This window comes from Pelodiscus sinensis, chromosome 5 (assembly GCF_052426305.1).
Source record: "Pelodiscus sinensis isolate ZL-2025 chromosome 5, ASM5242630v1, whole genome shotgun sequence".
In the NCBI taxonomy this organism is placed as follows: Eukaryota; Metazoa; Chordata; order Testudines; family Trionychidae; genus Pelodiscus; species Pelodiscus sinensis.
Window position 1 is genome coordinate 117,755,413 of NC_143056.1, and position 26,885 is coordinate 117,782,297.

General features: G+C 48.3%; 1 protein-coding gene across 1 annotated transcript; it reads left to right on the top strand.

Annotated features, from left to right (window-relative positions):
• Positions 1 to 5,168: 5,168 nt before the first annotated feature.
• On the top strand, positions 5,169 to 23,483 carry IFITM10 (interferon induced transmembrane protein 10). The gene is made up of 3 exons (XM_006134929.5): positions 5,169 to 5,517; positions 5,927 to 6,350; positions 22,440 to 23,483. Exons 1-3 carry the CDS (start codon positions 5,495 to 5,497, stop codon positions 22,587 to 22,589), a joined length of 597 nt encoding a protein of 198 aa, XP_006134991.1. The 5' UTR covers positions 5,169 to 5,494; the 3' UTR covers positions 22,590 to 23,483.
• Positions 23,484 to 26,885: the final 3,402 nt, after the last annotated feature.

Below are 26,885 nucleotides of genomic sequence, written 5' to 3' on the forward strand. Positions count from 1 at the left end.
CATCACACCTCCCCAGCCACACCCGGGTAAACAGTCTCTTTTGCGGTGGTAGTAAACAGCCGTGCCATGTAGCCTATCCTAATGACCCCCTAAGGCAGGCTTTCTCAGGCCTGCATCCCACTGGTGGGACTTGAATGTCTTGCCTTTCTTTTTTGTTAGAGTCTGGAAAAGAAGAAAACTGCAAATGGCTCCCTGGGGAGTTGTTTTTGTCAGATGCCCCTGTCTGTGGATGTATTCCTGCGGCAGCTGGTTTCTCAAGCTCTCACATAGGGCTGGCAGGACTCTGACCAGGGGTTAGGGATTCCCCTGCTGAGACTCCTCCCTGCTGGTTGAGGCTGGCACTATGGGCACAAGCAGGAAGACCAGGTGCCTGCCCAGGTAGCAGGGGCAGGAGAAAGCAGCAGCACTGCGGAGAAGCATTCAAGGGGGAATGGAGGCTACCCTTGAGCCTCCTCCCCCTCACCTGTACCCACTGGAGCCTGGGGGAGTCTGATAGCTCACTGTCCAATTACAAGCTGGATCAGTCCAGCATGGATAACCTGTGTACCCGGGGACAAGCTGTGGTCACTCACTGGGGCAAGCCAGGGTAACTCTAAGCTGGTGCTTAGAATTCTCCTTCCTCATCACCACCTGCTCGGTATGAACGCTGTCTCCAACACATGGGACCCCAGCGCTTGAGCTGTGATGACAGTGGGGCCAGCTGATGGTGCAATGCTTGGGAAGCTCTGCAGGGAGGAGTTGTCATGCACTACAGGCCATGCAGCACCAAGGGTTCAGGCTGTCTGGTGACAGGGAGGTATCTATGGCTGGCAGGCCGAGCCAAAGAGTTTGCAGGGCCCAAGGTGGCACGCTGACAGCAGGGCCCAGCTGGTGGATGCTCTAGTTTGTCAAACCCAACTGAGTCCAACCTGGGCAACATAAGTCACCCACTGGATATATTCCACAAGACACTAGCCAGGTCAGATTCTCTGCTGAGCTGTGTGACTCTCCCCTCCATACAGATCAAACACAATCTGTGGCAGACAGGGAGAAGGGTGAGTGGCTCAGGGCTGCATCCCAGCTCATTAGGACCAAACAAGCCTAGAGCTGCCAACAAACATGTAAGCCTAGCCAGCCCCCCCTCTCCCTCCCTCCCAGCATCTTGCCAATGTAGCCGGGCTGGAGCCCAGATGCCTACCGGGGAAAACAGGGGGACCCTGGCTGCGGCAGTGGCAGGGCGTCAGGCTGTGGGGCTGGCCGGGTAGCTACCTAAGGAAATCTCCTGCACAAAGGCCAGCAAGATGAGCTGCAGCAGCAGCCCCACAGTGACACAGGTGACCAGCTTGTCTAGCACCAGCTCCATCTGCAGCCCCTTGTATTTGGGCTCAGTGCGGCACGGGGCCCAAGGCAACCCCCTTGCTTGCCTTGCCCTTAGGCTGGGCCTCATGGCTGGGCGGCTCTAAATTTCCCCACTTTGATTCTCAGAGCTCATCCCTTTCTCCATCTAGATTTCTCACAGAAAAAAAACCCAGGTCCCCTAATTTACCTCACATGTCACGCCAGACTCGCTTCGCTGGAGGGAAACCAGCCTCAGCTTCTAACAGTAACCAGCTACTAGGCCAGAATATTGTATAAAGCAAATGGACCATGATATTTAGCAAAGAGAAAACCGTTGTCTCCTTAGCTGTGCTCTCTCCTCTTCTTCCTAGTCATTAGGTTTTCTTCTCCAGCTTAGGTTTTTGCCTGCAGTTCCGTTAGTTGCTTATTTTTTCTCGTGCCCTTTCTAACATGTCTGGAACTGGCCTTTCTTCCCTACTCCATCTTTCACCTTCGGAGGGTTTTTTTCTCTCAGCCATTCTCTGAGCCAGCCTCTCCTTCAGCCCCCACTCCTTTAATTCTCTCCTCTTGACTTCCACAGCAGTCTTGTTAGTCCTGTCTCTCCACCAGTCCCCCTTCCACAGTGCCATCATTTCTCTCCAGTTTTCTCTCCTCACCTCCTTCTTTGTTTTTCCTCAGAACAAGTTCTAGGTTTCACAGGAGTGAGTGACAGAGTAATTTTTGGAGGGTTGCACTCCAAATGCTGGTGAGCTGATGGCCTGATCCATATAGAAACATAAGGACTACATCACCAGCTCAGAGCAGTGGTCCATCTAGTCTAGTATCCTGTCTCCAATAGTTGCAAGTACCAGCTGCTTCAGAGCAAGGTGCAAATAATGCTATAAAGGGCAATTTGTAATTCCCTCCAATTTATCCCTTATAATTTTTCCCTATCTAAGGGTGTCTATAGATATTCTCATTCACCACGTAATGACTAATCCTTTTATGAATCCTGCTGCCATGATACCTTGTGGCAGTGAGTTTCACAGGTTAATTGTACAAAGTATTAAATAGCATATCCTTTGTTTTCTGTATACTTCTAAACTATCCCAGTCTTTCCAATATTTTCTCCTATTGAAGTCTCCCCATGTCACATCATTTTCCTTGCCTGTATTTTATCCCCTTCTATTTATTCTTCTTTTTTTTTAATTGATCAGCGCTGAGCACAGTGTTCAAAATGAGAACATCCTACTCATAGGTATGGCACAATAATATTGTTGCCCTTTGGTCCAGTACTTGGGACTTTTCAAATTTGTATTATGAGGGGGAGAAATTAACTATAAAACACAGGTATGGAAGAAGCAATCATGTTTATTTACAAAGAATGTGCACTAAAGTCTTGTTCCCCGTGCATACAGTAGGAGCAACCCCCAATGAACATGGCTTAGGTCTCACCTTGGCCTTGGGTAATTCCAACCTAATAGTTTGCAGTTGTTTTTAAGCCCATAAAGAAACTATATTGCACCTTCTATTGAGAGGGTTGAGAATGGCTTTACAGAGTCCTGTGATTGCCTTTGGATCTAAGGCTGTGGCTAGGGAACTTACTGAAGTGCAGCTGCCTTTCTGTGGCTGTGAGGGCTCCTGTGCAGCTGCTCTATGGCAAGGAGAGAGAGAGAGCTCTCTGGCCAGCATAATTAAACCACCCCCAACAAGCGGCTGTAACTCTGTTGGTGGGAGGGCGGCTTCTGCTGACAAATCACTGTCACGGCCGTGCTTTTGTTGGTGAAACTTGTCAGTAAGGGATGTGATTTATTTCCCCATACCCCTTCTGGACAAAAATGCTAATGTAGTGTAGACCGTAGCCATAGGCTCACATGGTGGCAGCCATTAGCACCTTTCAATGTTATTTTCCACTCCTTTCCTTAAACATCATAACATTTTGTTTCCACGTTGAGCAGAGGTTTTGAGTCAACTGTCCACAATGACCAGGTATTTTTCCAGAAATAAAGCTAATGTAGAACCCGGTCCTATGCGTGAGCTCTTCAGGTGATTCCTTTCTAGGTACATAACGTTGCACTGAGATACAAGGCGGCGGAGGGAATATCTTTTATTGGCACAACTTCTGTTGGCAAACGAGGCCAGCCCTCTGAGCCACGCTTCTTCAGAGCCGAACGATCATGTGGCATAGCTACAACACTGCAAATTACATTGCACTGGTCAACAGTAATCAGAATCTGCCCATTCAGCTGGCTGTTAGATCCCACCTTCTCTTGTCTTGACTTACCTCAGTACTTGCATGTCACTGCACTATTTTGCCACCTTATTGCACATTTCCTTTTCCAGATCATAAATGGCAATACTTGTATGGAAAGCACTAAGCCTCATGTGGAACGCTGTGGCTTCCTGCTGTTAATTTTTAATAACCTCTTTATTTCTCCTCTTTGTTTTCTCCTTGGTAGCTGTTCTGTGTTATTCTCAGGAGAACTTTACTTCAGAAGCTGCACTGGTGAACCACTCTCATAACGTTACCACTGATGGGCCTTACGGTTCTATTTTTAATGATCATTTCAACACGCGCATCCCCTCGTTTTTACTACTTTCCTTGTGCCACTCAATGCCATAAATTGCAGCCCCCAGCCAAAGAGAAATGGATGCAATGTCTTTGCCATGTCTAATCCACCTCCGCAGACCTCTTGTAGTGGCCTTGAAGCACCACCTTTGTGCTTTATCCTCTCCTGGATCATCTGGAAATCATTACCTTGCTGCATTGGCCACCCTATAGTGCGGTCATTAGTTGTGAAGTTGTGTGAGCCAGGTTGTTTCAATGTAGCTTTCAGGATAGGTAGAAAACACAGATGGGAACCATTTAATTGAACCCATGCCAACAAGAGATACACGCAGAAAACCAGATCTCCTTCCCACTTTTTCCCATCCTTTGTATGTCCATACATCTCCGCTCCACTGTTTCCTGCATGCTTTACAGCTGCTGTTGGCCTGGGGATCTCTCTCTCTCTCTCTCACACACACACACACACACACACACACACACACCCACACCCACAACGCTGCTGTCTCCACTGAACATCCTCATCACATGAGACTTGTGCTCCCAGCATTGGGTTGACCAGACAGCCCCCACATGGTGTGTCTATGTTTGAACGAGGCCGCAGCAGTCATTCCATATTTCAGGCTGCACCAAAATCTCTCCATAAAGCTCTCTGTGGGGGTTGCGGGTGGTATCTGTGTGCGGCGATCTTCCTGGCAGGCATGTGCACACATGCCTGCGCCCTGGAGCTACACGCCTGGGAGATGTGCTTTCCTGGCAGGTAGGTGCAAGGGAGCATGAACCAGAAGGTCGTGCTTCTGGGCTTAGGGGGGCATGAGGAAGGGGCATCCGCGACTGAGATGAAGTGGTGCTCGCCTGCCCAGAACCTGTCATGAGCATGTGCACCTGGCACTGTGTGTTTCAGGGGGATGCCAGCTTACCTCTCCCACTCACGCCCCCACCCCTGCTTCCCCTCCTCCGCCAACTCTGGTTATTAAGAGCCGGAGGCAGAGCTGAGCCGGAGATGCAGCAACTCTCTGGCTGCCTTCCTCCCTGTGAGTATCCCTCACCCTCTCCTCTGGCATCTTCTCTGAGGGGGCGGATGGCTGGACATAAGGGTGGCTAGAGACAGATGGTTCCTCTTAATTACCCAGCTAAGGGGATGGGGAAGGGAGCAAGAGACAGCCTCTTCCCAGGTCCCCCCCTCACCCTCCTCTCGCCTGGGGGCTGGCCAAGCAGGAAAAACTGCTGACAGGTGAAAGGCAATGGGAAAATCAGTTGCATCAGGAATCCCAGGGAGCGGAGGACTCAGCAAAATAAATAAATAAAAATAGAAAAACAGAGAGAGCGCGCGAAGCCAGGGCTGCTCTGCGGCGGCTGCACGGCCGGCTGCACTGACACTCATGTCTCCTCCCCCCAGCGAGCAGCTTCGATCCAGGGATGGGCCGGAGAGCAGCAGGGCCCTGATGGATGGATGGATGGATGGCTGGACGGACAGGCGGACGGGGTGGGGGAGGGTAACGCGGGCCCGGAGTCTGTTTGGAAACTCTCTCCGCCGCCTGCCCTCCCCCTCCCCTGTTCTTTCTTGCCTCCTCTTTCTGGCTTTCCAAGAAGCCAGAGCGGCCGCTCTCCCCCGATCCGGCGGGGGGCGAGATGCCCCAGGAGGGCAGAGCCACGTAGGTGACTGCTGGGGGGCTACCGCAAAGGCGGGGAGAGGGGCGAAGGCGGCGGGGGGCATGTCAGCAGCGCCTCGAACTCTCCGGCCGGTCCGGGGGGCGGAGCAGGCTGCAGGGGCCGGGGCGCTCAGCTGCATGGCGAGCAGCGCGGAGCCCCCGCTGCGCACAACAGAGCGCTCAGTGTGCGGGAGAATGCTCCTTTGTGGCCCAGGAGTGTAAACACTCTTCTCTGTCTCCGCCCCCTCCCCGCCACCGGCTCCCTCTCTCCTCTCCCCCATCTCGCCTCTGCCCCTCTGTCTCTCCTGTCGCGCCTCTCCCGCTCCGGGTTTGCCCCTTCTGCCTCCTCACTCCCCTCCCCTGCTTGCCATCCCCGTCGGGTTCCTTCCCCCCACCCCCCCATCTTCCACAGGGGACTTCACTTCGCCAGGATACCGCTTTGCCACTTGGCCCCAGCCACCACGGAGAGAACACAGGACCCCCCCTTGGGCCCGCCGTGTCCTTTTGACGGAGCGTTCTGGGTCCAGAGACCCCCCCCGGAGGGGGGCTTTGCCTGCTTTCCCAAGCCCCCTGCCATCCAGCCGGCGTCGCCCGCCCTCGCACCCGCCTCTGCTGCTTGCTTCATGGAGAGCAAGAGCTGCAAAGGGGACAGCCTGCGGCCAGCTGTCCAGTGCAAACACTCGGTGGAGAAGAAGACAATGACTAACCCCACCACCGTGATTGAGATCTACCCGGACACCACCGAGGTGAACGATTACTATCTCTGGTCCATCTTCAACTTCGTATACCTCAACTTCTGCTGCCTCGGCTTCATCGCCTTGGCCTATTCTTTGAAAGTAAGTACAGATTGCATGGGGAGTCGAGCCACAGCTGATGCAAAGCGGCGTTAGGCTGTTGAAGTCAGCAGAGCAACCCCCGTTTACCCGCTGTGGCGTTAATCATACCCAGGGAGGCGAAGATCTGTGGAATGGAAAAGTTTTGTGCATGGGGTGGGTATCCATGGCGCTCTGATACCAAGGGGATGGGCACCACAGAAGAATCTGGCCAGGGGGATAAGCAGTGATGGGAGGTTTACAGTTCTCACTCAGGCTGTGGGCTTGGTGATAGTGTCCTTAGTTCTGATAACTAACACAGTTGGATTTTCTAGTAGAAGGACCAATAACTTCCTCCCTGTGTAGCCAGAATCTCTCAGCATCTGGAGATCTGTGTGGGGCAACACCCATCGCTGTAGGAGAGGGCTTCGAGGCGCTGGGGAATCCTTACTGCAGATAGGCTGCCGCGGGCAAGGGTGTATGATGATATTAAGAGGTACTTCGCAGCCTCCCAGCACTTTGCAAATCTAACTTAATTCAGCCTGGCAATATTGCTGCTGGGCGGGGGGGGGGGGGGGGGGGGGGGGGTTGTATTATCCCCAGCTTGCAGACAGAAACACTGAGGCTGAGGTGACTTGGGGCTGGTCCCAAAAGGAGTCCATGTGAGAGCTAGGAACAGAATCCTGGCTGGCATTCCTGTGTTCAGTGTGCTAATGCCTCCCAGGTCAGTACAACACAGCACCCTGTGGTTGTACATAAGGGAACTTAGCTAAAGGCATGGGCTAGAGCCTCCAGTGGTGTAAATCAGTGACTCCACTGAATGCAGGAGAGCACCGGTGATTTATGCTAAGTCAAAGATCTGGCCCAATAGTGGAAAAGGAAGTCAGTCTTTTAAGAACGTGTGTGTGAGATTAAATCAGAATTCAGTGGGAGTCCTTCCATTGTATTCAGCAGGATTTGGTCCTTAGCGTGATGTCTGGAGGATGGGGATGGGGAGAGCTCCAAAGAGAAGGAATCACATAGCACCAGTGCAAACTGGAGGAACAGAGAGACCTGTGGGACTGGCTTTAAGCTCAAACACACCAGCCAGCCACTTGTGCCCCAGCTCTTTTGTCCCCTCATCCCAATCTCTGCAAGTTCTGCCACTCGGCCTCGCCTTCTCCTCTAGCAGTGGGACCAGCAAGGCATGAAACCACTTGTTTCCTTCCCTTGATATTGTGAAAGCAGCTCCTGGCCTGATTCTGCCCGGGGTTCCCTAACTCATAATGTGATTTGAATGTGATTTGTCCTTTTCATATGTGTTCATTTTTTTTAATTGTATCCTTTGGTATATATGGTTGTGCCTATTTTCTTCCACTATTTGATCTGAGGAAGTGAGTCTGGCCCACGAAAGCTCATCATCTAATAAACCATCTTGTTAGTCTTTAAAGTGCTACATTGTCCTGCATTTTGCTTCAGCTAACTCATAAGGGCAGCCTTGGAGAGCAGCCAGGAATGTGAACACAAGGTCTGCTCACTACAATGATGGAAAACCATCATACGGGAGGAATGGAATTAGATGCACAAACTGGGAGGCAGCGTACAGAGTGCAGTAGTTCAGGGATGTCTAGCCTGTAGACTGCAGCCTGTGTCCTGCTCTCTGCTTTGCTGGATCATCCTAGAAATGGAGTCAGAGTCTGATTCTAAGAGGCTACTTGCCCAGCCTGCTGCTCTTCTCTGAGGGCTCCAGACTTCTTCCTGTCTGTAAGGTAACACTGTCAGAAGGTAACAGGATCCTGCATGTCCACAAACCTTCTGGGACTCTTCCCAGCTTGGGCTGCAGGGTTTCATTGCTGAGGAAGTCACTCAGTAAGCAGTGATAGAAATGTAGCCGTGTTAGTCTGGTGTAGCTGAAACAAAAGACAGGACTATGTAGCACATCTCTATCTCTAGGACTATGTAGCACTTTAAAGACTAACAAGATGGTTTATTAGGTGGTGAGCTTTCGTGGGCCAGACCCACTTCCTCAGATCAAATAGTGGAAGAAAATAGTCACAACCATATATACCAAAGGATACAATTAAAAAAAGTGAACACATATGAAAAGGACAAATCACATTACAGAACAGAGGAGGAATGCGGGGGGGGGGGGGGAGGGAGGGGAAGAAGGTAAATGCCTGTGAGTTAATGATATTAGAGGTGGGGAAGGAGAGATGTCTGTGAGTTAATGGTATTAGAGGTGATAATTGGGGAAGCTATCTTTGTAATGGGTAAAGTAGTTGGGGTCTTTGTTCAGTCCCCTGCGGAGAGTGTCGAATTTTAGCATGAATGCCAGTTCAGAGGATTCCCTTTCAAGTGCAGATTTGAATGTCTTCTGAAGTAGGATGCATGTGATTAGGTCATTGAGACAGTGTCCTTTCTGGTTGAAATGGCAAGAAACTGTTTTTTCTTTGTGATCCTGTCTAATATCTGTTTTGTGGGCATTGATTCTTTGGCGAAGAATTTTAATTGTATCCTTTGGTATATATGGTTGTGACTATTTTCTTCCACTATTTGATCTGAGGAAGTGGGTCTGGCCCACGAAAGCTCATCATCTAATAAACCATCTTGTTAGTTTTTAAAGTGCTACATAGTCCTGTATTTTGACTCAGTAAGCAGTTTCTAATCATCTGTCAAGAAAGAGAGAGTCTGAGGGCTAGGAGGGTATTTTTCCCCATAAAAGCAATTAGATAAATGCATATGCAAATGAGACCAAGCACCAGGCTCCTGGGTGGCCCTGACTGTGTCATCATTTGGATAGCCTCGGGAGCAAGAATCTAGTGGATGTGTTTAGGCAGGCAGCTTTTACCAGGCCAGCCTACAGAGGGATTTCATCACAGAAACAGATCAATTAACCCCATCTAATGCCACTGACTGTGATTTCCACAGGAATGCTAGGGAGACTCTTTCTGAACCAACCAGGCCCTGGGGGGCTCTGTTACCGCAGAGACAGTGGGCTCAGCTACACTGCAGGACTAAACTTGAAATAAGCTGCACAACCTGAGCTACACTCATTGCCTAGCTTAAGTCGAAATAGCTTATTTCAACTTTTGGTGCTGCTCACACGACAGTTATGTCAAAAAGAGCACTCTTTCCCTGACTTCCCTTACACCTCGTGAAATGAGGTTTACAGAAGTTGGAGTAAGAAGCCCGTTATTTTGAATTTATTTCAAAATAACGGGCTTGCTGTATAGATGTGCAGTACGCTATTCCGAAATAACACTGCTGGGTAGCCAGTGTGGCCTAGACTACTGATACTTTGAATACCATTCACCAGGTGACCTTGGGAAATCCCTTACCTGCTCTGTGCCTCAGTTTCCCCATCCACAAACTAGAGATGAGAATGCCCCCCACTTCCTTGCGGGGGATGTGAGGAGGCTTAACACACTGCTGTTTGTAAAGTGCATTGAATGTAAAGGACTATATACGTGCTGAGCATTTCCTTTGCCACAGCTGTCCCAAGGACAATTCAGGGCCACTGCCAACATCAAACAAGGGTGGCATGGAAGTCTCGCTTCCCACAGAACACTTCTTGGGATGGACACACACATGCCAATTAATTGGTTCTTTCTCTCTCTCCTGCATCCCCCTGGTGTTCATTAGCTTAAATTTGCTTTAATAACACGGATGCTTCTCCCCCCACCAAGCAACCGTAACAACAGAAGGTTGAGACAAGATTTCATGTTGGGGGAAGGGAATGAAACCAGATAGTTCTATGCCTACACCAACCGTTGATTAAAAAACAAATATAGCCCAGATTGGAGCAGGAGACTGAAGCCTTAGCAGGCACATGGAGTGAAACGGGGCTTTCTCTGCTTTTTTTGCAAGGTTTGTAAATGCCCTCTAGTTACCCCAAGAGGAAATGTTTGCTGATAAGGAAGAAAAGTGGCCAAGTCACTCCTTCTACACCAATATCAGGCAGTGGTGATATCCTGCCTGATCTTGGCCCCAGGGCCAATGGAGGGGACTCAGCATTTCACAGATTCAGGCCAGCCTCAATGTGGCAGTGTCTACACTGGCATGAATTTCCGGAACAGCTTAAAACGGAATACTATTCCGTTTTCAGTTTTTCCGGAAAAGGAGCGTCTACATTGGCAGGCTGCTTTTCCGGAAAAGAGCCCCAATCGCCATTTTCGCGATCGGGGCTTTTTTCCGGAATAGACTACTGGGCTGTCTACACTGGCCCTTTTCCGGAACAGTGTTCCGGAATAAGGACTTATGCCCGAGCGGGAGCAGAATAGTTTTTCCGGAATAGCAGCTGATTTTGTACAGTAGAGCGTCGTTGCTTTTCCGGAATTTCAAGGGCCAGTGTAGACAGCTCGCAGCTTATTCCGGCAAAGCGGCTGATTTTCCGGAATAAGTGGCCCAGTGTAGACACAGCCTGTGTGAAGATATAAAGCCCCAGTGTGAGAACAGACTTGATGTGGCGGTCAGGGGAGGGGGTGGATGGCTAGGAGAATTAGGCTGAACTGAGGAAAAGGAAAATATACACTGAAAATCAGGAGACCGCATGTTCTATTGGAATCAGTGGTCTGTCAGTCTGTGGGATGGCCTCCTGTTGGAAGTGACGTAATCCCCTCTCACTTGAGATAATAGACACAACTACACTGAACCAGACCGTGGTGCACAGTCCTGCTCTGGCAGGGGATGAACTAGACCAGAGTTTCTCAACCTTTTTGATACCCAGGCCCAGCTTGCTGCCTTCCCAAACTGCATCAGGGAGATCCTGGGAACTAGCAACAGGCCACAGCAGGGTTCCCTGTAAGCTGTGCACTCATGCAGCCACTCAGGAGAGATTCAAAGCTGCCTAGCAGATTAGCAGAGCGCCCACAGCAAAGTTATTTTATTTCTACTGGTAGTACACATTCACACATGCCTCGGTGTACCTAAAATTTATTCCACACCTGGATGGAAAAAATCCACATGTGGATGGAAAAGATTAGCGGGAACATTGGTCCAAGGACCAGTCATTGAGCAGCACTGGAGTAGTTTCAGTTCTTTGGCAGAATAAAAACTGCAAATGTAACATTCCTCAGAGGTACAGGACAGAGTCACGGAAGGGGAAGGAGACAGTGACGACAAATATTTCAGGCCATGATGGGGAGGGAAGCGTAAGAGAGAGAATGGGAGACCATCTGGATGTAGCAAAGAACTCCCCTGCGAAAGGCCTTTAGAATGTAAGAGAAAATGTGTTCATTTCTGTAGTCTTAGCCCTTCTATAGTTGAATAGAGAATGATACACCTGCTGTAGAATTATTTTGGATGAGAGAGAGCGTGTGCGTATGTGTGGATGGATGCATAAAAGACCTCACTCTTTATTAGTTGCTATATTATTTTAGGCTCTTTTCTACACAACCTTATTGCATGTATCTCTATCTCTGTTACAATTTGCAGGGCTTTCCCTTAAGGTAAGAAAAGGCTAGAATGAGGAAAATATACTGGAGTAAATGTCCTATTCGACTTCCTTTTTGTCCCCTGATGCAAAGTTTTGAAGTGCAGATTTAGGTCCCAGTCCTTCAAGAAGCACCATGCTGGGTGGAGACTCAGTGGAGTCCATGAGGCTGCAGGTCCAGGGCTGTTATTCTGAATACAACTGAGGTGTTTCTTTATTGGGGCCCACAGTTGTATGTTTTCCTGGTGTAGCCAATGCACCGAAAGCTTTAGGGTCCCTGCAGTTTGTTCTTTAAACTTGCATTAAATAATGTAAAGAAAACTTAAGACACATTGTTTACATCACAAAAGTGCACCCATTGACTTCATTAGGACCCCTTGTGCTGAGCTAAGCACATGTTTAAATACCTTGCTAAATTGGCCCGTTAGTGTGCTTTACTGTTGCTTTAAAAACATTTCATACCCTTGTGATGTATAGTAATGAAATAAACACTCCCCTTTCTGTTCTGCCTTTGTCTTCATGCCTGCCTGCTTGTGTGTGGATAGACAGGTCTATAGCTCTCTTGCTGTGTGGAGACTGCAGTAACCCCAAAATGTGTCAAATGCCATAGCCCCTGTACCAAAGAAGTGACATTATCACTCAGGGTACCGGAAGTATCCCAAAATAGAAATACCACATCCAAGGAATGCATCTGCTATTTTGAAAAATTTTTCGAAATACCAGACGTCTTCTTTTGCCATCTCTGTAAACCTCGTTCTGCGAGGGATAAGGGGTGGCTTGAAAGAGCGCTTTATTTCAAAATTTGGTGCTGTGTAGATTTATTTCAAAATTTGGCGCTGTGTAGCCTCTTTCGAAATTAAATAAAAAAATATACACAATTTGCATAGCGCAAATTGCGTATCTTTTTCCGATTTAAGAGTGCAGTCTAGACGTAGCCTCAGAGAAACATACCTGGGGAGGACGGGGCTCAGGTTACAACATACAAGCCAAAGACTGATATAAGTTTTGTATCTTCACACCTTGTCTTTACTTATACCCCCTCACAGTGGGCAGGATCCTCAGCTGGTGTGCATTGGTATCACTTTATTGACTGTTCTGAAGCCGCACCTATTTACATCAGCTGATGGTTTGGCCCAGCATTCTTTGGTCTCCAGGGTCAGCCAGATGGAAAGGAAGCAGGGTGCCTGTTTCTGAATGGATGGGTGTTTTGGGATGTGGGGGCAGAGGCAATGATTAGATGTGAGTGTAGAGAAATTTGAAAACCCATGTCAGCACCAGCATCGGTACAATACAGCACAGATACCAACACCACCTGATAAACCTGGATCCGGAGATGATATTTTTTTCCAGAAGCAAATGTTATGGCCTTGACTTTTGCACAGGATATTCAGCTTCCTTTCCCCTCCCCCCCACCCATTATTTCCCAGCTCTAAGCACTAATAAATGATGCATCAGCACTTACCGTTAAGAGATCATACTTCAATCACCAGCACTTTTATCACAGGAGACCTTTGGGGAAAGCCAAATCCTTCAATGCACCAATTACACAAAAAGGCAGTAGATCAGAGAGGCTGGGATCACAGTCAATTTTTTATTCTGGAAGTCTAATTTCAGGCTGCATCTCTGGACATAAGGGAAATGAAGAATGTAGACTCCTTTTTGTGTCCAGAGTTTTACTAATATCTTCCCATGTGTTAGTCCCATCAGGTGATCCTATCCCACCTCTGATAGATGCATCACACCGAGTGTGTGAGAACCACAGGGTCTCTGAGAGCCTTGCATTTATAGAGCCTGTTTTCCATTTTAAATGAACATAAATTCTGCATGTTCGTAATGTATGTGCTGGAGCCATATTGATTGTACCTTTGACTCCTCTGCCAATGGCAGTTTAAAGAGGAGAGGGAAATTAATAGAACAACAGTAATGCACTACCTATCTGACAAAGAGCTTATTTTGTGGAGCCTCTTTCCATGGGCATCATTTATGGGTAACTAGAGAAGTCTGCAGCCCTCCCTAAAGACTGAACCCCTGGATTTCATACTTGAGGTCTACTTAACAAACAGGGCCTAGCTCCAGAGGCAGTTCTTAACTGTAACAGAGTTTATGCTGCTCCCAGCTTTGCCTTTGGGACAGGGAGTTTGTTTATAAACAGAGGGAGGCAGGATGATGAAGATAATAAAGAGCTTGTCATTCAAGTAATTGAAAGATTGTTAGGTGATCATGAAGACATTGCAGGGTACTCCACTTAAAAAACGGAGTAGGAAAAAATAATGGTGTGCGCTAGAGGTCTGCACGGACCACTGCTGTTCAACTTATTCATAAAGGCTGTGTCTACATTGGCCCCTATTCCATAATAGGGATGCAAATGTAGCACTTTGGAATAGGCAAATCCGCGGGGGATTTAAATATCCCCCGCGGCATTTGCATTAACATGGCTGCCGCTTTTTTCCGGCTTGTAGATAAGCCGGAGAAAAGCACCAGTCTGGATGCGATCCTCCAGAAAATAAGCTCTTTTCCGGAGGATCTCTTATTCTTACTTTCAAATAGGAATAAGAGATCCTCCGGAAAAGAGCTTATTTTCCAGAGGATCGCGTCCAGACTGGCGCTTTTCTCCGGCTTATCTACAAGCCGGAAAAAAGCGGCAGCCGTGTTAATGCAAATGCCGCGGGGGATATTTAAATCCCCCCGAGGATTTGCCTATTCCAAAGTGCTACATTTGCATCCCTATTACAGAATAGGGGCCAATGTAGACACAGCCAAAAGGTCCTGGAAAAGGGGTAAACAGTGAGATGGTAAAATTTGCAGATGATATAAAATGACTCAAAATATTTACCTCCAAAGCTGACTGCAAAGAATTACAAAGGGATTTCTCAGAACATGGTGATTGGGGAACACAATGGCAGACAGAATTCGTTGTTGAGAAATGCAAAGTAATGCACATGGAAAGGTATTATCCCACCTATACAGTCAAATATGATGGGCTCTGAGATAGATGTTGCCACTCAAAAAAGGAATCTTGGGATCATTGTGGATAGCTCCCGGAAAACATCTGCATAATGTGCAGTGGCAATCTAAAAAGCTAACAGAATATTGGGAATCATTAGGAAAGGAATAGATAAGACAGACAATGTACTATTGTCTCTATGTAAATTCATGGTACGCTTACATCTCGAATACCTCATGCATATCTGGTTGCCCTATCTGGATTTGGAAAAAGCACAGAAAGGGCAACAAAAATGATGAGGGGTAAGGAGCAGCTTCAATGTGAAGAGAGATAAAAAGACTGGGACTTTTCAACTTGGAAAAGAAATGACTATAGGGTGGGGGGGGGATATGTTACAGGTCTAGAAAATCATGAATGGTGTAGAAAAATAGAATAAGGAAATATTATTTACTCCTTCACTAACATAACACAAGAAGCTCACTTAATGACATTTATAGGCAGCAGATTTAAAACTAACAAAAGAAATTATTTCTTCATGCACAGCTCTTTGCCAGGGGATGGTGAAAAGGCCCAAACTATAACAGGGTTCCAATAAGACCAAAATAAGTTCAAGGAGGATAGGTCCATCAATGGCTACTATCCAGAATGGGCGGCGGGGGGGGGGGGGGGGGGGGTGTCCTGAGCTTCTATTTGCCAGAATCTGAGAACAGGGAACAAGGGATGGATCACTTGATGGTTGCCTGTTCCGTTTGTGCCTTTTGAAGCATCTGGCATTGACCATTGTGGGAAGACAGGATACTGGGCTAGATGGACCATTAGTCTGATCCAGTCTGGCCATTCTGATGTTCTTATATAGAGCCCAAATGGATCTGTCCCAGGCTGTAATCCACTAGATCCCACTCCCCTTCTAGAGCTAAGATAGAGCCCAGGAGTCCTCCTTCCCTCTCTCCCCACAGAGTTAGTAACAAAGTCAGACTATATATTAACATTTTAAGGATAAACCAGTGTCCTTTAAGTGACTTGCCACAAGATCTCAGAATATGTTAGTATCAGAGCCGAGACTAATGTTTATTTATTTTTTTCTTTTATATATGAATTAGATACAGTGCTCCTGTCAGCTAACTGCTGTGGTCTGATAAAAAACCTTGAGTTTTCCAGTGCCTTAGTAGCTCCTGAAAAGAAGTGATGTTTGTAGGGGGGGTAAGGTAGATGGCACCCCACTCCAATTTACTGCTTGACTTGTACTGAGCCGGCTCAGTAACACTGCAGAAGCCACTGTCCTCAGTCTGCTCCACCATGCTCTTGCTCTACTCCCCCCATCACAGCATGGACAGTGGCTCCCCTCCCCAACAAAATCTGAAATGAAATGCCTGCCTTTTTCCTTTCCGGTGGAGATCAGGTTTCAGGGCACCGTCTAACTATAGGAAGGCAGTGACATGGAGGTACAAAGCGGGGAACCAGGGAACCTAGGTCTTATTCCTGGCTCTGCAAGAGAGGTGTGATTTTGGGCTCCTCCCTTCTCTGTGTCCCCTTCCACTTTTTTGTCAGTTTTATCTATTTAGAGTGTAAGCCGAGGAGGACGAGTGTGGGAACGTTGTCTTTGTACCTGAGGGAAAAGGATTCAAATAGGCAAAGAAGTCTAGCTCTGTGATTCTGTGGAATGAGGGAGGTTACATCTTCTGAGTTCTCAAGCAGGTGTTTAGCAGTAATGACGCCATGAAAAAAGACATCAGCCTCTCAGGCTTTTCTCTTTGAACAATGTTTCCCAACCATTTTAATCCCAGGGACCAGTTTCCTTCCTATACTGTGTCAGGGAAATCTCAGGGACCAGCCACAGTCCTAAAAGTTTTAGGGAATGGACATTGAGAAACACTGTCTTAGGAGACCAACAGTTTTCAGGAATTAAATCCAGATGCTTCCCAAACAGTACAGTAACAGAGCAAGTCAGTGAGACCAGAGAGGAGAGTCTGTACCAGAGGTGCTCACCAGCAATCTGTAGAGCAATCGAAGACTCTCCACTCGTTTACTACATGGAAAGTTATTTGTGTGCAGGGAAGCAGAAATTGGTGTCCTATGTGGAGAAGACGGGACTCTACAGCCCCTCCCTCCGCTTCAGCCCGTGTATACAGCTTACAGGCAACCAGAAGTAGGTTGGGCAACAAAGCTCATGCAGCATTAGATACTGTCATATCAGAATTATTATTATTAAAATGCATGTGTGTCTGCACGGTGCATTGACAGCCCTACAGTGTGACCTGTCCCCTGCTCCTGGTGAACCTAGGGGGGCAAGGCCTGCCCTAAAAGCAAGGAAAGGAGTTTGTGGCATTGCTGAGGACACCAAGGTAGGCAAGATGCTTGGGAGAAAGGCAGGATTGAAAGGAGATAATAGTGGGCGCCGAGCAAACAAGTAGATAAGAAACTTCCAAGTCCAGAATACATGAAGGTGTGCAAGAAAGAGGGGAGAGGCGAGGAGGGAGGATTGGGAGGTGCATGGGGCAGCAGGAGAAAATGAGATCAAAGGTCTTGGATCTTGGTGCTAATGAACTATGAGGCAGGAAGCCAGTCACAGGAGTGGAAGGAGACAGAGGGTGATGTGGTCAGAACATCAGGAAAGGAAGGTGACTTTAGTGCTGGCTTTCTGGACATGTTGAAGGGAGAGAGGTGAGCAGCTACCTGGGAAGTTGGTGGCAACTTTCAGGGGGGAGAAGTTGGCCAAGGCACGGACAAGTTCTATTAGTGGTGCTGGAGAGGAGAGCTAGGATCTGCTGAGGTTAAAGTGCACGACTGGATTAAACAAAAGGCTGGCTGTAGAGGGGTGGAAGGAGAGAGAAACCTAGGAATTACCATATTCGAGCAGATCCAGGGCCCATCTAGTGCAGTAACCCATCTCTAAAAGTGCTAGCCACCAGGTGCTTCAAAGGATGGAACAGGGACCTCACTGCAGGTATATGTTAGATAATCTGCCCCCTACATTAGCTCTCATCAAAATCGCCAGTAATTAGTCATTGGTTTAAAGCCTGTGGTGTAATCCCTTCTAGAACTGCTGTTATCACGCACAAGAGAAGAGGGAAAGTGGCACAGAGAAGGGATGGACTTGTGGTTAAGGACCCGGACTGGGACTAAAGAGCTCAGAATTTAATTCTTATCTCTGCCCACGCCTTCCCATGTGGTCTGGGGCAAGTCATTTGGTATCTATGTGCCGCCAGTTCCCCTGAGGGAAAGGGAGATGCTATTTTCTTGCCTTCCACGGGGGTTGAGAAGACACACTCCTTAAGGTTTGTGGAGCATAGTAATAGCCCTGTGAGTACTGCAATAGACAGTAGAGAGGCTGGAATACACGAAGATGGGCCACTCCTCAGTGACAGAGACAGAGCAGGGGAGGAAATGTCCATTTACTCTTAGAGAGACTGAGTTTGACATGCTGCCAGGAGCGATGGCCGAGTGGACATTAGTGATGCGAGACCAGAGAGAAAAGAGGCCAGGGCGGAAAGTTGTAAAGCTTAATCAGACTGTTAACAATTTGGGGCAGAGACTGTCTTTTCATTATATGTGAATGCTAGAAGACTTACTTGGCATTCCCCGAGTCCGGTCCAGGCCAGGGTTTGGACAGTGATCTCTGGATGCCAGCTTCTCCCTGGGTTGGCCCAGAGGGGGAGGGGGACTGTGTACCCCAGGCTCCGGTTTCTTCCTGGGGCTGGCTGCTGACTTCACCCTTAGGCCAGCCTGGGGACGGGGAAGGGCCAAGGAGGCCACCTGCCAGCACTCCCCAGACCCGGTGGAGGGGGGGGGGGGGTCACACAGGCCGGCCCAGGAACAGGGGGAGCCTCTGGGTGGTGGGCATGCAGCAGCTGGCAGCATTTCTCTGGGGCAGGCTGGGGTGTCGGGTGCTGCCCAGCAGATGCTTCTCACTGAGGCACTTGTTGTGCACTGTGGTCATTCCACAGTATAACTTTTCCTCCTACCAGGCCCCTCCCTTTCCATTTTATGAGAAAGAATCAAATTCCAGGCACATCCCATTGTCCTGGCATAACCAAACCCTGACCTTACTTTAAATTAGAATAAGAGGAAGCTGCATTCCACATTTGGTGGCCCTAGCTCTTATTATTTAGAAGGAGTTCTTGAACAAATGGACTCACAGCCAGGCAGACAGGTGCACATTTCTAAAATAGATAGATAGATAGTGCTTGTCCATGTGGGGCCCTGACTGTTGGCTGGAGCCTTTAGGCTTATCATAATATCAATGATAATGAATAATAATGACTCATTTGAATAAAGGGGCTAGCTGATGTACAGGAGCATATGGGAAAATGATGAGCGAGAAGAAGGGGACCAAAGACAGAATCTTGAAGGAATCCAACAGTCTGAGAGAGTGGGGAGGATGAGATCCCCAGAAAGAGGAGGCCAAAGCAGCCATCGACGAAATCAGAAGAGCAATTAGGCACGAGAAAGACCAGTTCTTATTGGAGTGATGTCTCTGTGGGTGCTCCATTGTAGTTCTTGTAGGTGTTGGGTCATCCCTGCATCGCAAATTGAGTTTTTTCCAGCAGTCATTGGCTGGGCCATGCACATGCCATCTTGGTGTCTCTTGGTGTTCACATCTTAATGTGTCACATGCATGGTCTGACTCTTCTCAGTTCCTTGTCTACCGTTCACAGAACTCTTCTCTTCATGCTATATATAAAAAAATAAAATTAGTTAGCTGGTTGTTGCCTTAAATTTTTATATTTATTGCTATCTTCCATCATTTTTTAAAAAAAAGTTTTTCCTCAGTTTTCTCCTAGTTTGGCCTCCCCTACTTAGTTCTTAGTTAGTTATGCATAGTTGCTCCTCTTCTTCCTTGGCTCATGAAATGCCAAACCAAAAAGAAGAAAGAGGGGAGAAGTAGAAGATGAGAAAAACTCCATTGAGATGATGGGATCCTAGGGTTTCAAGAAATGCGACACTTGTTGTGAGCTCATGCCCAATTCAGACAGCCATTCCTCCTGTGTTCACTGCCTCAGTGAGACTCACAGCCCCCAAAAGTGCCCGCATTGCACTAATCTCACTTCCAGAGCCAGGCACGACAGGCAACTTCCCTCAAGATGATCTTTATGGAGAACTCCCTTCAGCCACCTCTGTGAACTCATCAGGGGGCACCACCTGACTTCCAAGGTCTTTAGGTAGTGGGCTAGGACTCCAGCCAACCAAACCACTTCCCACAAGCTTAAGAGATGTGAGGAGAGAAGGGAGCAGAGAGAAGGAAAGAGGTTAGAAGCAGAGGGAGGGAGGGGGAGGGATAAGACAGGAAGAAAACAAGGAAAGAGGTAATGGGGAAAGGGAAGGGAGGGAAACCAATGGGAAGCGCAGGAATGGGGAAAGGCTAGTGAGAGACAGGTGAGGAAGAAGGGGAAGGAGAAAGAGGGCTGGAGAGAAATAGAGAAGACTGTGAGAGGGAGCCAGTAGGTGGGAGGTAGAGAAGCCAGGGGCAGGTGGAGGAGCAGAACTGTCCCTGGGGGAGTTTGTTTCAAGCAATGAACAAGCTGTGTTTGTTTCAAGCTGTGTCCCCTCAGCCTCTTAGGAGTGTAGGACCTAAGGACCTTCTGCCTGGGACCTTCCCTGAATTATTTCCATTCCGGTGAGTGGGGCTGACCCTGTGGGGTGCAGACTATGTGTCTTCCCAGCTCCCTTCCTTCTGGGGGCCAGATACTGGGGAGATGGCAGCTGGCAACTTGGCTGACGGATTAGGTCTGTGTCTATGGCAGGCTCTGGCGCTAGCTACATGGTGTTTTGCGGTGTCAATCTCACACCTACTCCCTTCTGCCAAAGATACTGAAGGCTGGACCCTTAACCCGCCAATTCCTCCTGCCCCAATCCTCAGGTGCACAGGCCCTACGGCATGTCTGCCCAAAGTCCCACACAGCTGCTTTTACACAGAAAAGGAGGAGCTTTTCTTCTTCGTTCTCTGCGCTGTAGGGAGAGCACTCCCCTGAGATAGTGGTCTGGCTGTACCATTTTCCAGCTGCCTTGGTAGGTTCACTCTTATGCCAGTGAAAGGCTCTTTCCCAGAAGCCAGTGAGAAGCATTGTAAAAGCAGGGAATGTGTTCACAAAGGACCCGTCTCTTCAGGGCAACCAAGTGGAAGAATCCACATATTAGAATGCCCGTGGGGTTACTCTAAGGCCTAGGATAAGCGTCACACAGCAATTTGCTGGGACGGAGGCGGCCGTTACTATCTTGTGTCCAGTGAGTCAGGTCAAGCTCCCAGGAGAGTGTGAGCGTGTAATGCTGCCAGGGTCATAGAGCAAATCGCTGAAAAGTGACGTGGATCAATGCTGGTTTGGTTTTTTGAAAAACCCTTGGTGGATAAAAGCATTAGCTTCTTGCAAGGCAGGACGGAGGACCAGCTCGGGGAGGTTTTGTGGCTAGCCAGTGACATCTGGTGTTCAAACAGGAGTGCTGCAAACGTGTTCATATTTCTGGAAGCAAATTTAGGGACTGGAGGAAACAGCAGGCACCATCTCTCTGGAGGCTGAAAGCCTCCACCCACAGAACAGGAGCCACAAGGACGACCTCTGAGAGTGAAGAGGTAAATCTCCAGGCCCATCCCATCCCTCGCCTGTTTGCTGAGACTTCTGGCCAGGCTCTAAGGGGTGCCAGTTGTGAGGATGGTGTTGTGGTGTGATAATGCTTCTGCCTGACATTGCATGGACTGTTGTCAGACTCAGCAGAGAGATCTCAGAGGGGTAACCATGTTAGTCTGTATCTTAAAAAAAGTAAAAAACGAATGGTCCTGTAGCACCTTAGAGATTAACAAAAATATATAAAGTATCATGAGCTTTTGTGGGCAACACCCACTGTGACGGCGCGTTGGGGTTCCCCAGTCTCCTGCAGCCCCCGAATGGCACGAACAGACTTCACCAGCCAGTAGAATACAGGTGGTTTATTGCTTCTCCATGATACAGCACAGCACAGATGTAATCTAGTTACAGGAACTGGGGGCTAAGAGGCCTCAGTGCCCCCCTTGAGATAGGGGAATCCCAGCCCCCTCCCCAGTTCCTTCTCCCCTGCTTTCCAGCCATGAACTAACTACCCCTCTCAAAGCCCTGCCCCCAGCCAGGGCAGCATTCCACCTCCCTTTGTTTCTCCCCATGGGGGGTTGGCTGGTTCAACCGGTATGGAGTCACCTTTGCATAATAAGGTTTTCCCTGCTGGGTCTTGCTCCAGACAGCAGAGGTCACCACAGCCCAGCAAGTACCCCCACTACGTCACACCCACGTCTTCAGATGTGTGGAGCAAAAGTCACAGAAACCCCAAAATTTAAAGCAGAAAAAGAAGCGGGATGGGGAGGGAAAAAAACCCCATGCTAAATGAGGATAATAGAGTGAGCTGTAAGTGTCTGATACTTAGCTTTTGATGTCATTTGCATGTTGAACATAACGGCCCATCCAGTTCATGGCTTTGTTCAGTGCCTGGGTGATGGTGTCAAACTTGCATATGAAGGCCAGTTCTACAGTCTCTCTCTGCAGTTTGTTTCTGAAATTACTTTGTAAAAGAATGGCTCCTTTTAAATCTACTTCCCACACCTATGGCTACATACCAATGCGTAGTGCCAGGATCCACACTGCAGTGTGCTATAGCACCAGGAATTGCACTCTTAACCTCTGAATGCAGGAGAAACAGGTACAGCGTGTCTACACACTCTAAACCCCTGTTGCTATCACTTTAAGCTGGTAAGTTAGTTTGTAATTTTTTATGTCTCTCGAAATGCTTTTTGTCTCAGGTGCGGGATAAGAAACTCCTCAATGACCTGAATGGAGCGGTTGAAGATGCCAAGACAGCCCGGCTTTTTAACATCACCAGCTCGGCCCTCGCCACTTTCTGCATCATCCTCGTCTTCATCTTCCTGCGATACCCGCTCACTGACTACTAGAGCGAGGCCAGCGCAGCTGCCCAAATGCCTCAGTGCCGAATCTTCCTTCAGCAAGGACATGAAACAACTATCCATCCTTACTGCAAAAAAAAAAACAAATAAAAAATAAGCCCAGCCAAGCAGCCCCACCCCCACCCCTGACTGGTATTTGAACTTCTGTAGAAAAAGACATTACTTTTACATTTTTACAGAAAAAAATATTTATTTTTCATGATAAACAAACGTGTATGATGATGACAATTATGCAACACTTAGAACTAACCACTAGCCCATAGATGTGTCGCTAGATACGGCAGCCAGAATGGTGGCAGAGGAGAGAGCACTGTAACATTGCTGATCTACTGTTTAACATTACATTCAGCAGTCCAAGCACTGAGCTGTGGTCAAGATGGAAAACAGCCACTAGCCCTGTTGGGAGAGTTGAGCTCCAGATCTACTAGGAAGAATGCTCATGGATGTAGAGTTCGAGAGAGGGAGGGGAAAAAATGCCTATTACTGTGAGAGAAAACTGAGGAGTTAGATTAGAGCAGATTCAGGACATATCAGTTGAGTTCAGGCTGCTATCATGTCTCCCCTCTCTTTTCTCACCCCCCCCCCACTCCTCTGTATATTTTGTTCCGTCCCTCGTTTTATACAATTAGTCACTGAATTTCATATGAAGGCCACGTTAGCTTATCACTCTCTGCCTTCAGAGTGCTGAATCTTAGAGAGTGGATAGTAGAGAATTCTGACGCCTCCAGATAAACTCCAAAGAATTAAAACAAAACAAAACAAAACCCTTTGTGGAATCTCCTACAAATGCAGAGAATGTAGGCAACCTGTGGAGCACTTGCATATATCCTGTATATCGACTCCTGTTGTATTTCTGTAACATGTCAATAAAGATACCTCTGACCATCCAATGCTTTTGTGCTTAATTTCACACCTTGCTATGGATGAGGGGTTCTCCCTTCTTTCCCCCTGGCTTTGGTCCCATATTAATCCAATGAGGGGTACAGAAAAGAATTAAAACTCCTATTGGACACTATTATCTGACTTTACAGCCATAATTCCCTACCTTTGCTATCTCCCTGGACAGGACGGTGTTAATGAGCAGCCTCATAACAAAGTTAAGAAAAGTTAACTAACAAGCAGGAAGCAGTTCCGAAGACAGTGGAATAGGGGACTGATACACAAGCAGAACCACAGTGGCAGAGACAGGAATGAGAACCAGCTGGGACAAGAATTACCACCTTGTATATTAGCAAAATATAGGGACTGGAGCTGGAGGGAGGGGGAAGGTGACAGGAGTTAGGGGAAATCTGGTAACTAAATCCCCTGACCAGGCACGTGTGATGTTCATCACCATTCCAGTGAGGCCATGCTGCACTGGAGTACACGGTTGGGAATGCATTGTTGTACCAGTGACGGTGATGGTCTGCTGAGAGTTTAACAAATGAGCTCCATTAAGAACATTCCACCTTGCTCTGATGGAAGTGTTACAGTCCCTGGATAAAATGTGCTTTCCATTGAAAATCATCCACCCCTCCAAAACCATCAGTTCTTCACGCACACACGTGCATGTGTCATGGAAGCTCCATTGAGTGGCACCTCTGTCTAGCAGCTGTTCCACCCAGCAGCAGCAGAGGCAAACCAGTGTCTTTCTGCCTCTGCTGGCAGTTGAGATGGCAGGTGAATAATCCTGTGAACCTGCACTGATTGGGTGAGTGGACAGTGAGTTCCTTGGGTGGGAATTGGGTCCTCTTTGGTTGCTGAGAACTATGAGATCCCTGAACTGAGACTTAAAATTGGGGTGAGGCAGAGAGATTAGCCCACACCTGCCTACTGCAGAGCTCTTCCTCCTTCCTCTGAAGTATCTGGTACCTCCCCCTGTCTGAGCCTGGATATTGGCCTAGATGGACTTTAGGGCTGATCCAATACAGAAACGCCTGTATGTTTCCCCTGCTTGCAGCCAGTCTCCCCTCGCCAGGGTGGAATTGGCATGGCGTGACAGAGGGGCTGCTCTGCACTGGCCTAACGTGGGTTAAACCCAGCTCTGGGAGAGGGCTGAAATTGTGAAGCCAGCAGCTGTGACAGGTAGTAGCCAATTAAGACCCAGTTGGGGTGGTCTGAATAAGGGCTCCTGGAGTGGTGCAGAGCACACTATTGCTCTAGCTATGGAGCAGGAGCCACCTGGCAGACTAGAGAGGGTCCCTGACACAGAGAAGGGTTGGGGAAGGGCAGGCAGAGCTGTGGAGACAGGACCAGGCAAACTCCTAGGCTGAGGCCTTGCTCTCAAGGCCTGAGGCTACTAGGGAGGCAGCAGGTCCACACCCCTTGCTTATGATGAGTGACCATTTCAGACTGCAGTTTACCCCTGAGGCAGGAGCTAGCTGCTGACTAGTTGGCCACTGAAGCAAAGTGGGTACAGAGGCTTGGGGTTCCCTGGGAGGGGGTCCCCAGAGTGTAGAGACACTACCACAGAGCAGTACTGCAAGGGAATGGCACCCCGAGTTGGGAGGGATGTGGGCCTGCAATAACTCGGGGATGAATACTAGAGGTGCTCTGAGGCTGAAGTGCTAATTCCCAAGGTGACCAGCAGGAGGCGCTGCAGTGGTGAGTCACAAACCCATTCCATGTGGGTTTCCCCAGGGTTCTTGTGGGGGACTCAGTACAGGCGTTCCTGGTGCCAGGCTGCCTTGCAGTACCAGCTCTTTGAATGTCAGACTGGGGTCATGCGCGGCTCGGGGGAGGCAGCCTTCAGGGCTCCCACTCAGTGCAGCCAGGGCTCAGTCCTGTTGTCTCTGTCTCATGCACTGGCTGCTGGAGGGGAGCCACATGAGAGAGCCTCTTGCACGGGGTGGACGATGCAGGAGCCGGGGCATTCCTTACCAGCAGCGGTCACAGCCATGTGGCTGTGTCCACGGGAGAGAGACGAATGTTTCCACAAGCAGAGCCAGCCTTAACATTCTAGCCACTTAAAAACAACAAATAGACCAGTAGCATCTTAGAGACTAACAAAACATGTAGCTGGTACTGTGAGCTTTTGTGGGCGCAACCCACTTCTTCAGATGACCGGAGTACACTCGGCTACCCCTCTGATTCTAGCCACTGTACACTTTACCAGTGCAAATTCAGCCCCCTGTCCATACATACACACTGATGATTCAAGCAGGAATCTGAAGGACCCCATGAGCCTCTGGGTAGACACACACGGCCAGGAGCAGGAAATCAAGGTACAACATGAATTCACGCATACATGCTAGGTGCTCAAGCCCCTACCAGGATGAATCTTTTTCTGCTAATTGTTCAGTAACATCAGCACCATGCCGACCCTGTGCTATTAAAACCTAAATGGCCAAACCAATAGACCATGAAAAGGTACTTCTCTGAAAACTTAATTAGACTTGCACCTTCATTAGTTTTCCTCTGCAAAAGTGCTTGGTTGTGCTAATAACAGTGTTGTGTGTAATTGCTCTCAAATGCATTCTGGTAGAATCCAGTACAGACCCACACGCAAGGGGGGTGCAAAGTAAACGTGAGGCTGTGTTGGTCCAGTCTCCCTCTCCAATGCTCAGCCCCCTAGGGGAAGTTTGAGGCTGATTTTTCCCCCCTTTCCTCCGTAGGAGGGTACAAAATATATCAGAAGGACAGAACAGGTTGTGTAGGTGGGGGAGTGGCACTATATGTGAGAGAAAATTTAGAATCAAATGAAGTAAAAATCTTAAATGAATCAACCTGTTCCATAGAATTGCTATGGATACTAATTCCCTGCTCTAAGAAGAATATAACAGTAGGGATCTATTATCGACCACCTGACCAGGACAGTAATAGTGACTATGAAATGCTAAGGGGGATTAGGGAAGCTATCAAAATAAAGAACTCAATAATAGTGGGGGATTTAACTATCTCCATATTGACTGGGTACATATCACCTCAGGACAAGATCATAGAATCATAGAATAATAGGACTGGAAGGGACCTCAAGAGGTCATCGAGTCCAGCCCCCCGCCCTCAAGGCAGGACCAAGCTCCACCTACACCATCCCTGACAGATGTCTATCTAACCTGTTCTTAAATATCTCCAGAGAGGGAGATTCCACCACCTCCCTTGGCAATTTATTCCAATATTTGACCACCCTGACAGTTAGGAATTTTTTCCTAATGTCCAATCTAAACCTCCCCTGCTGCACTTTAAGCCCATTACTCCTTGTCCTGTCCTCAGAAACCAAGAGGAACAAATTTTCTCCTTCCTCCTTGTGACACCCTTTTAGATATTTGAAAACCGCTATCATGTCCCCCCTTAATCTTCTTTTTT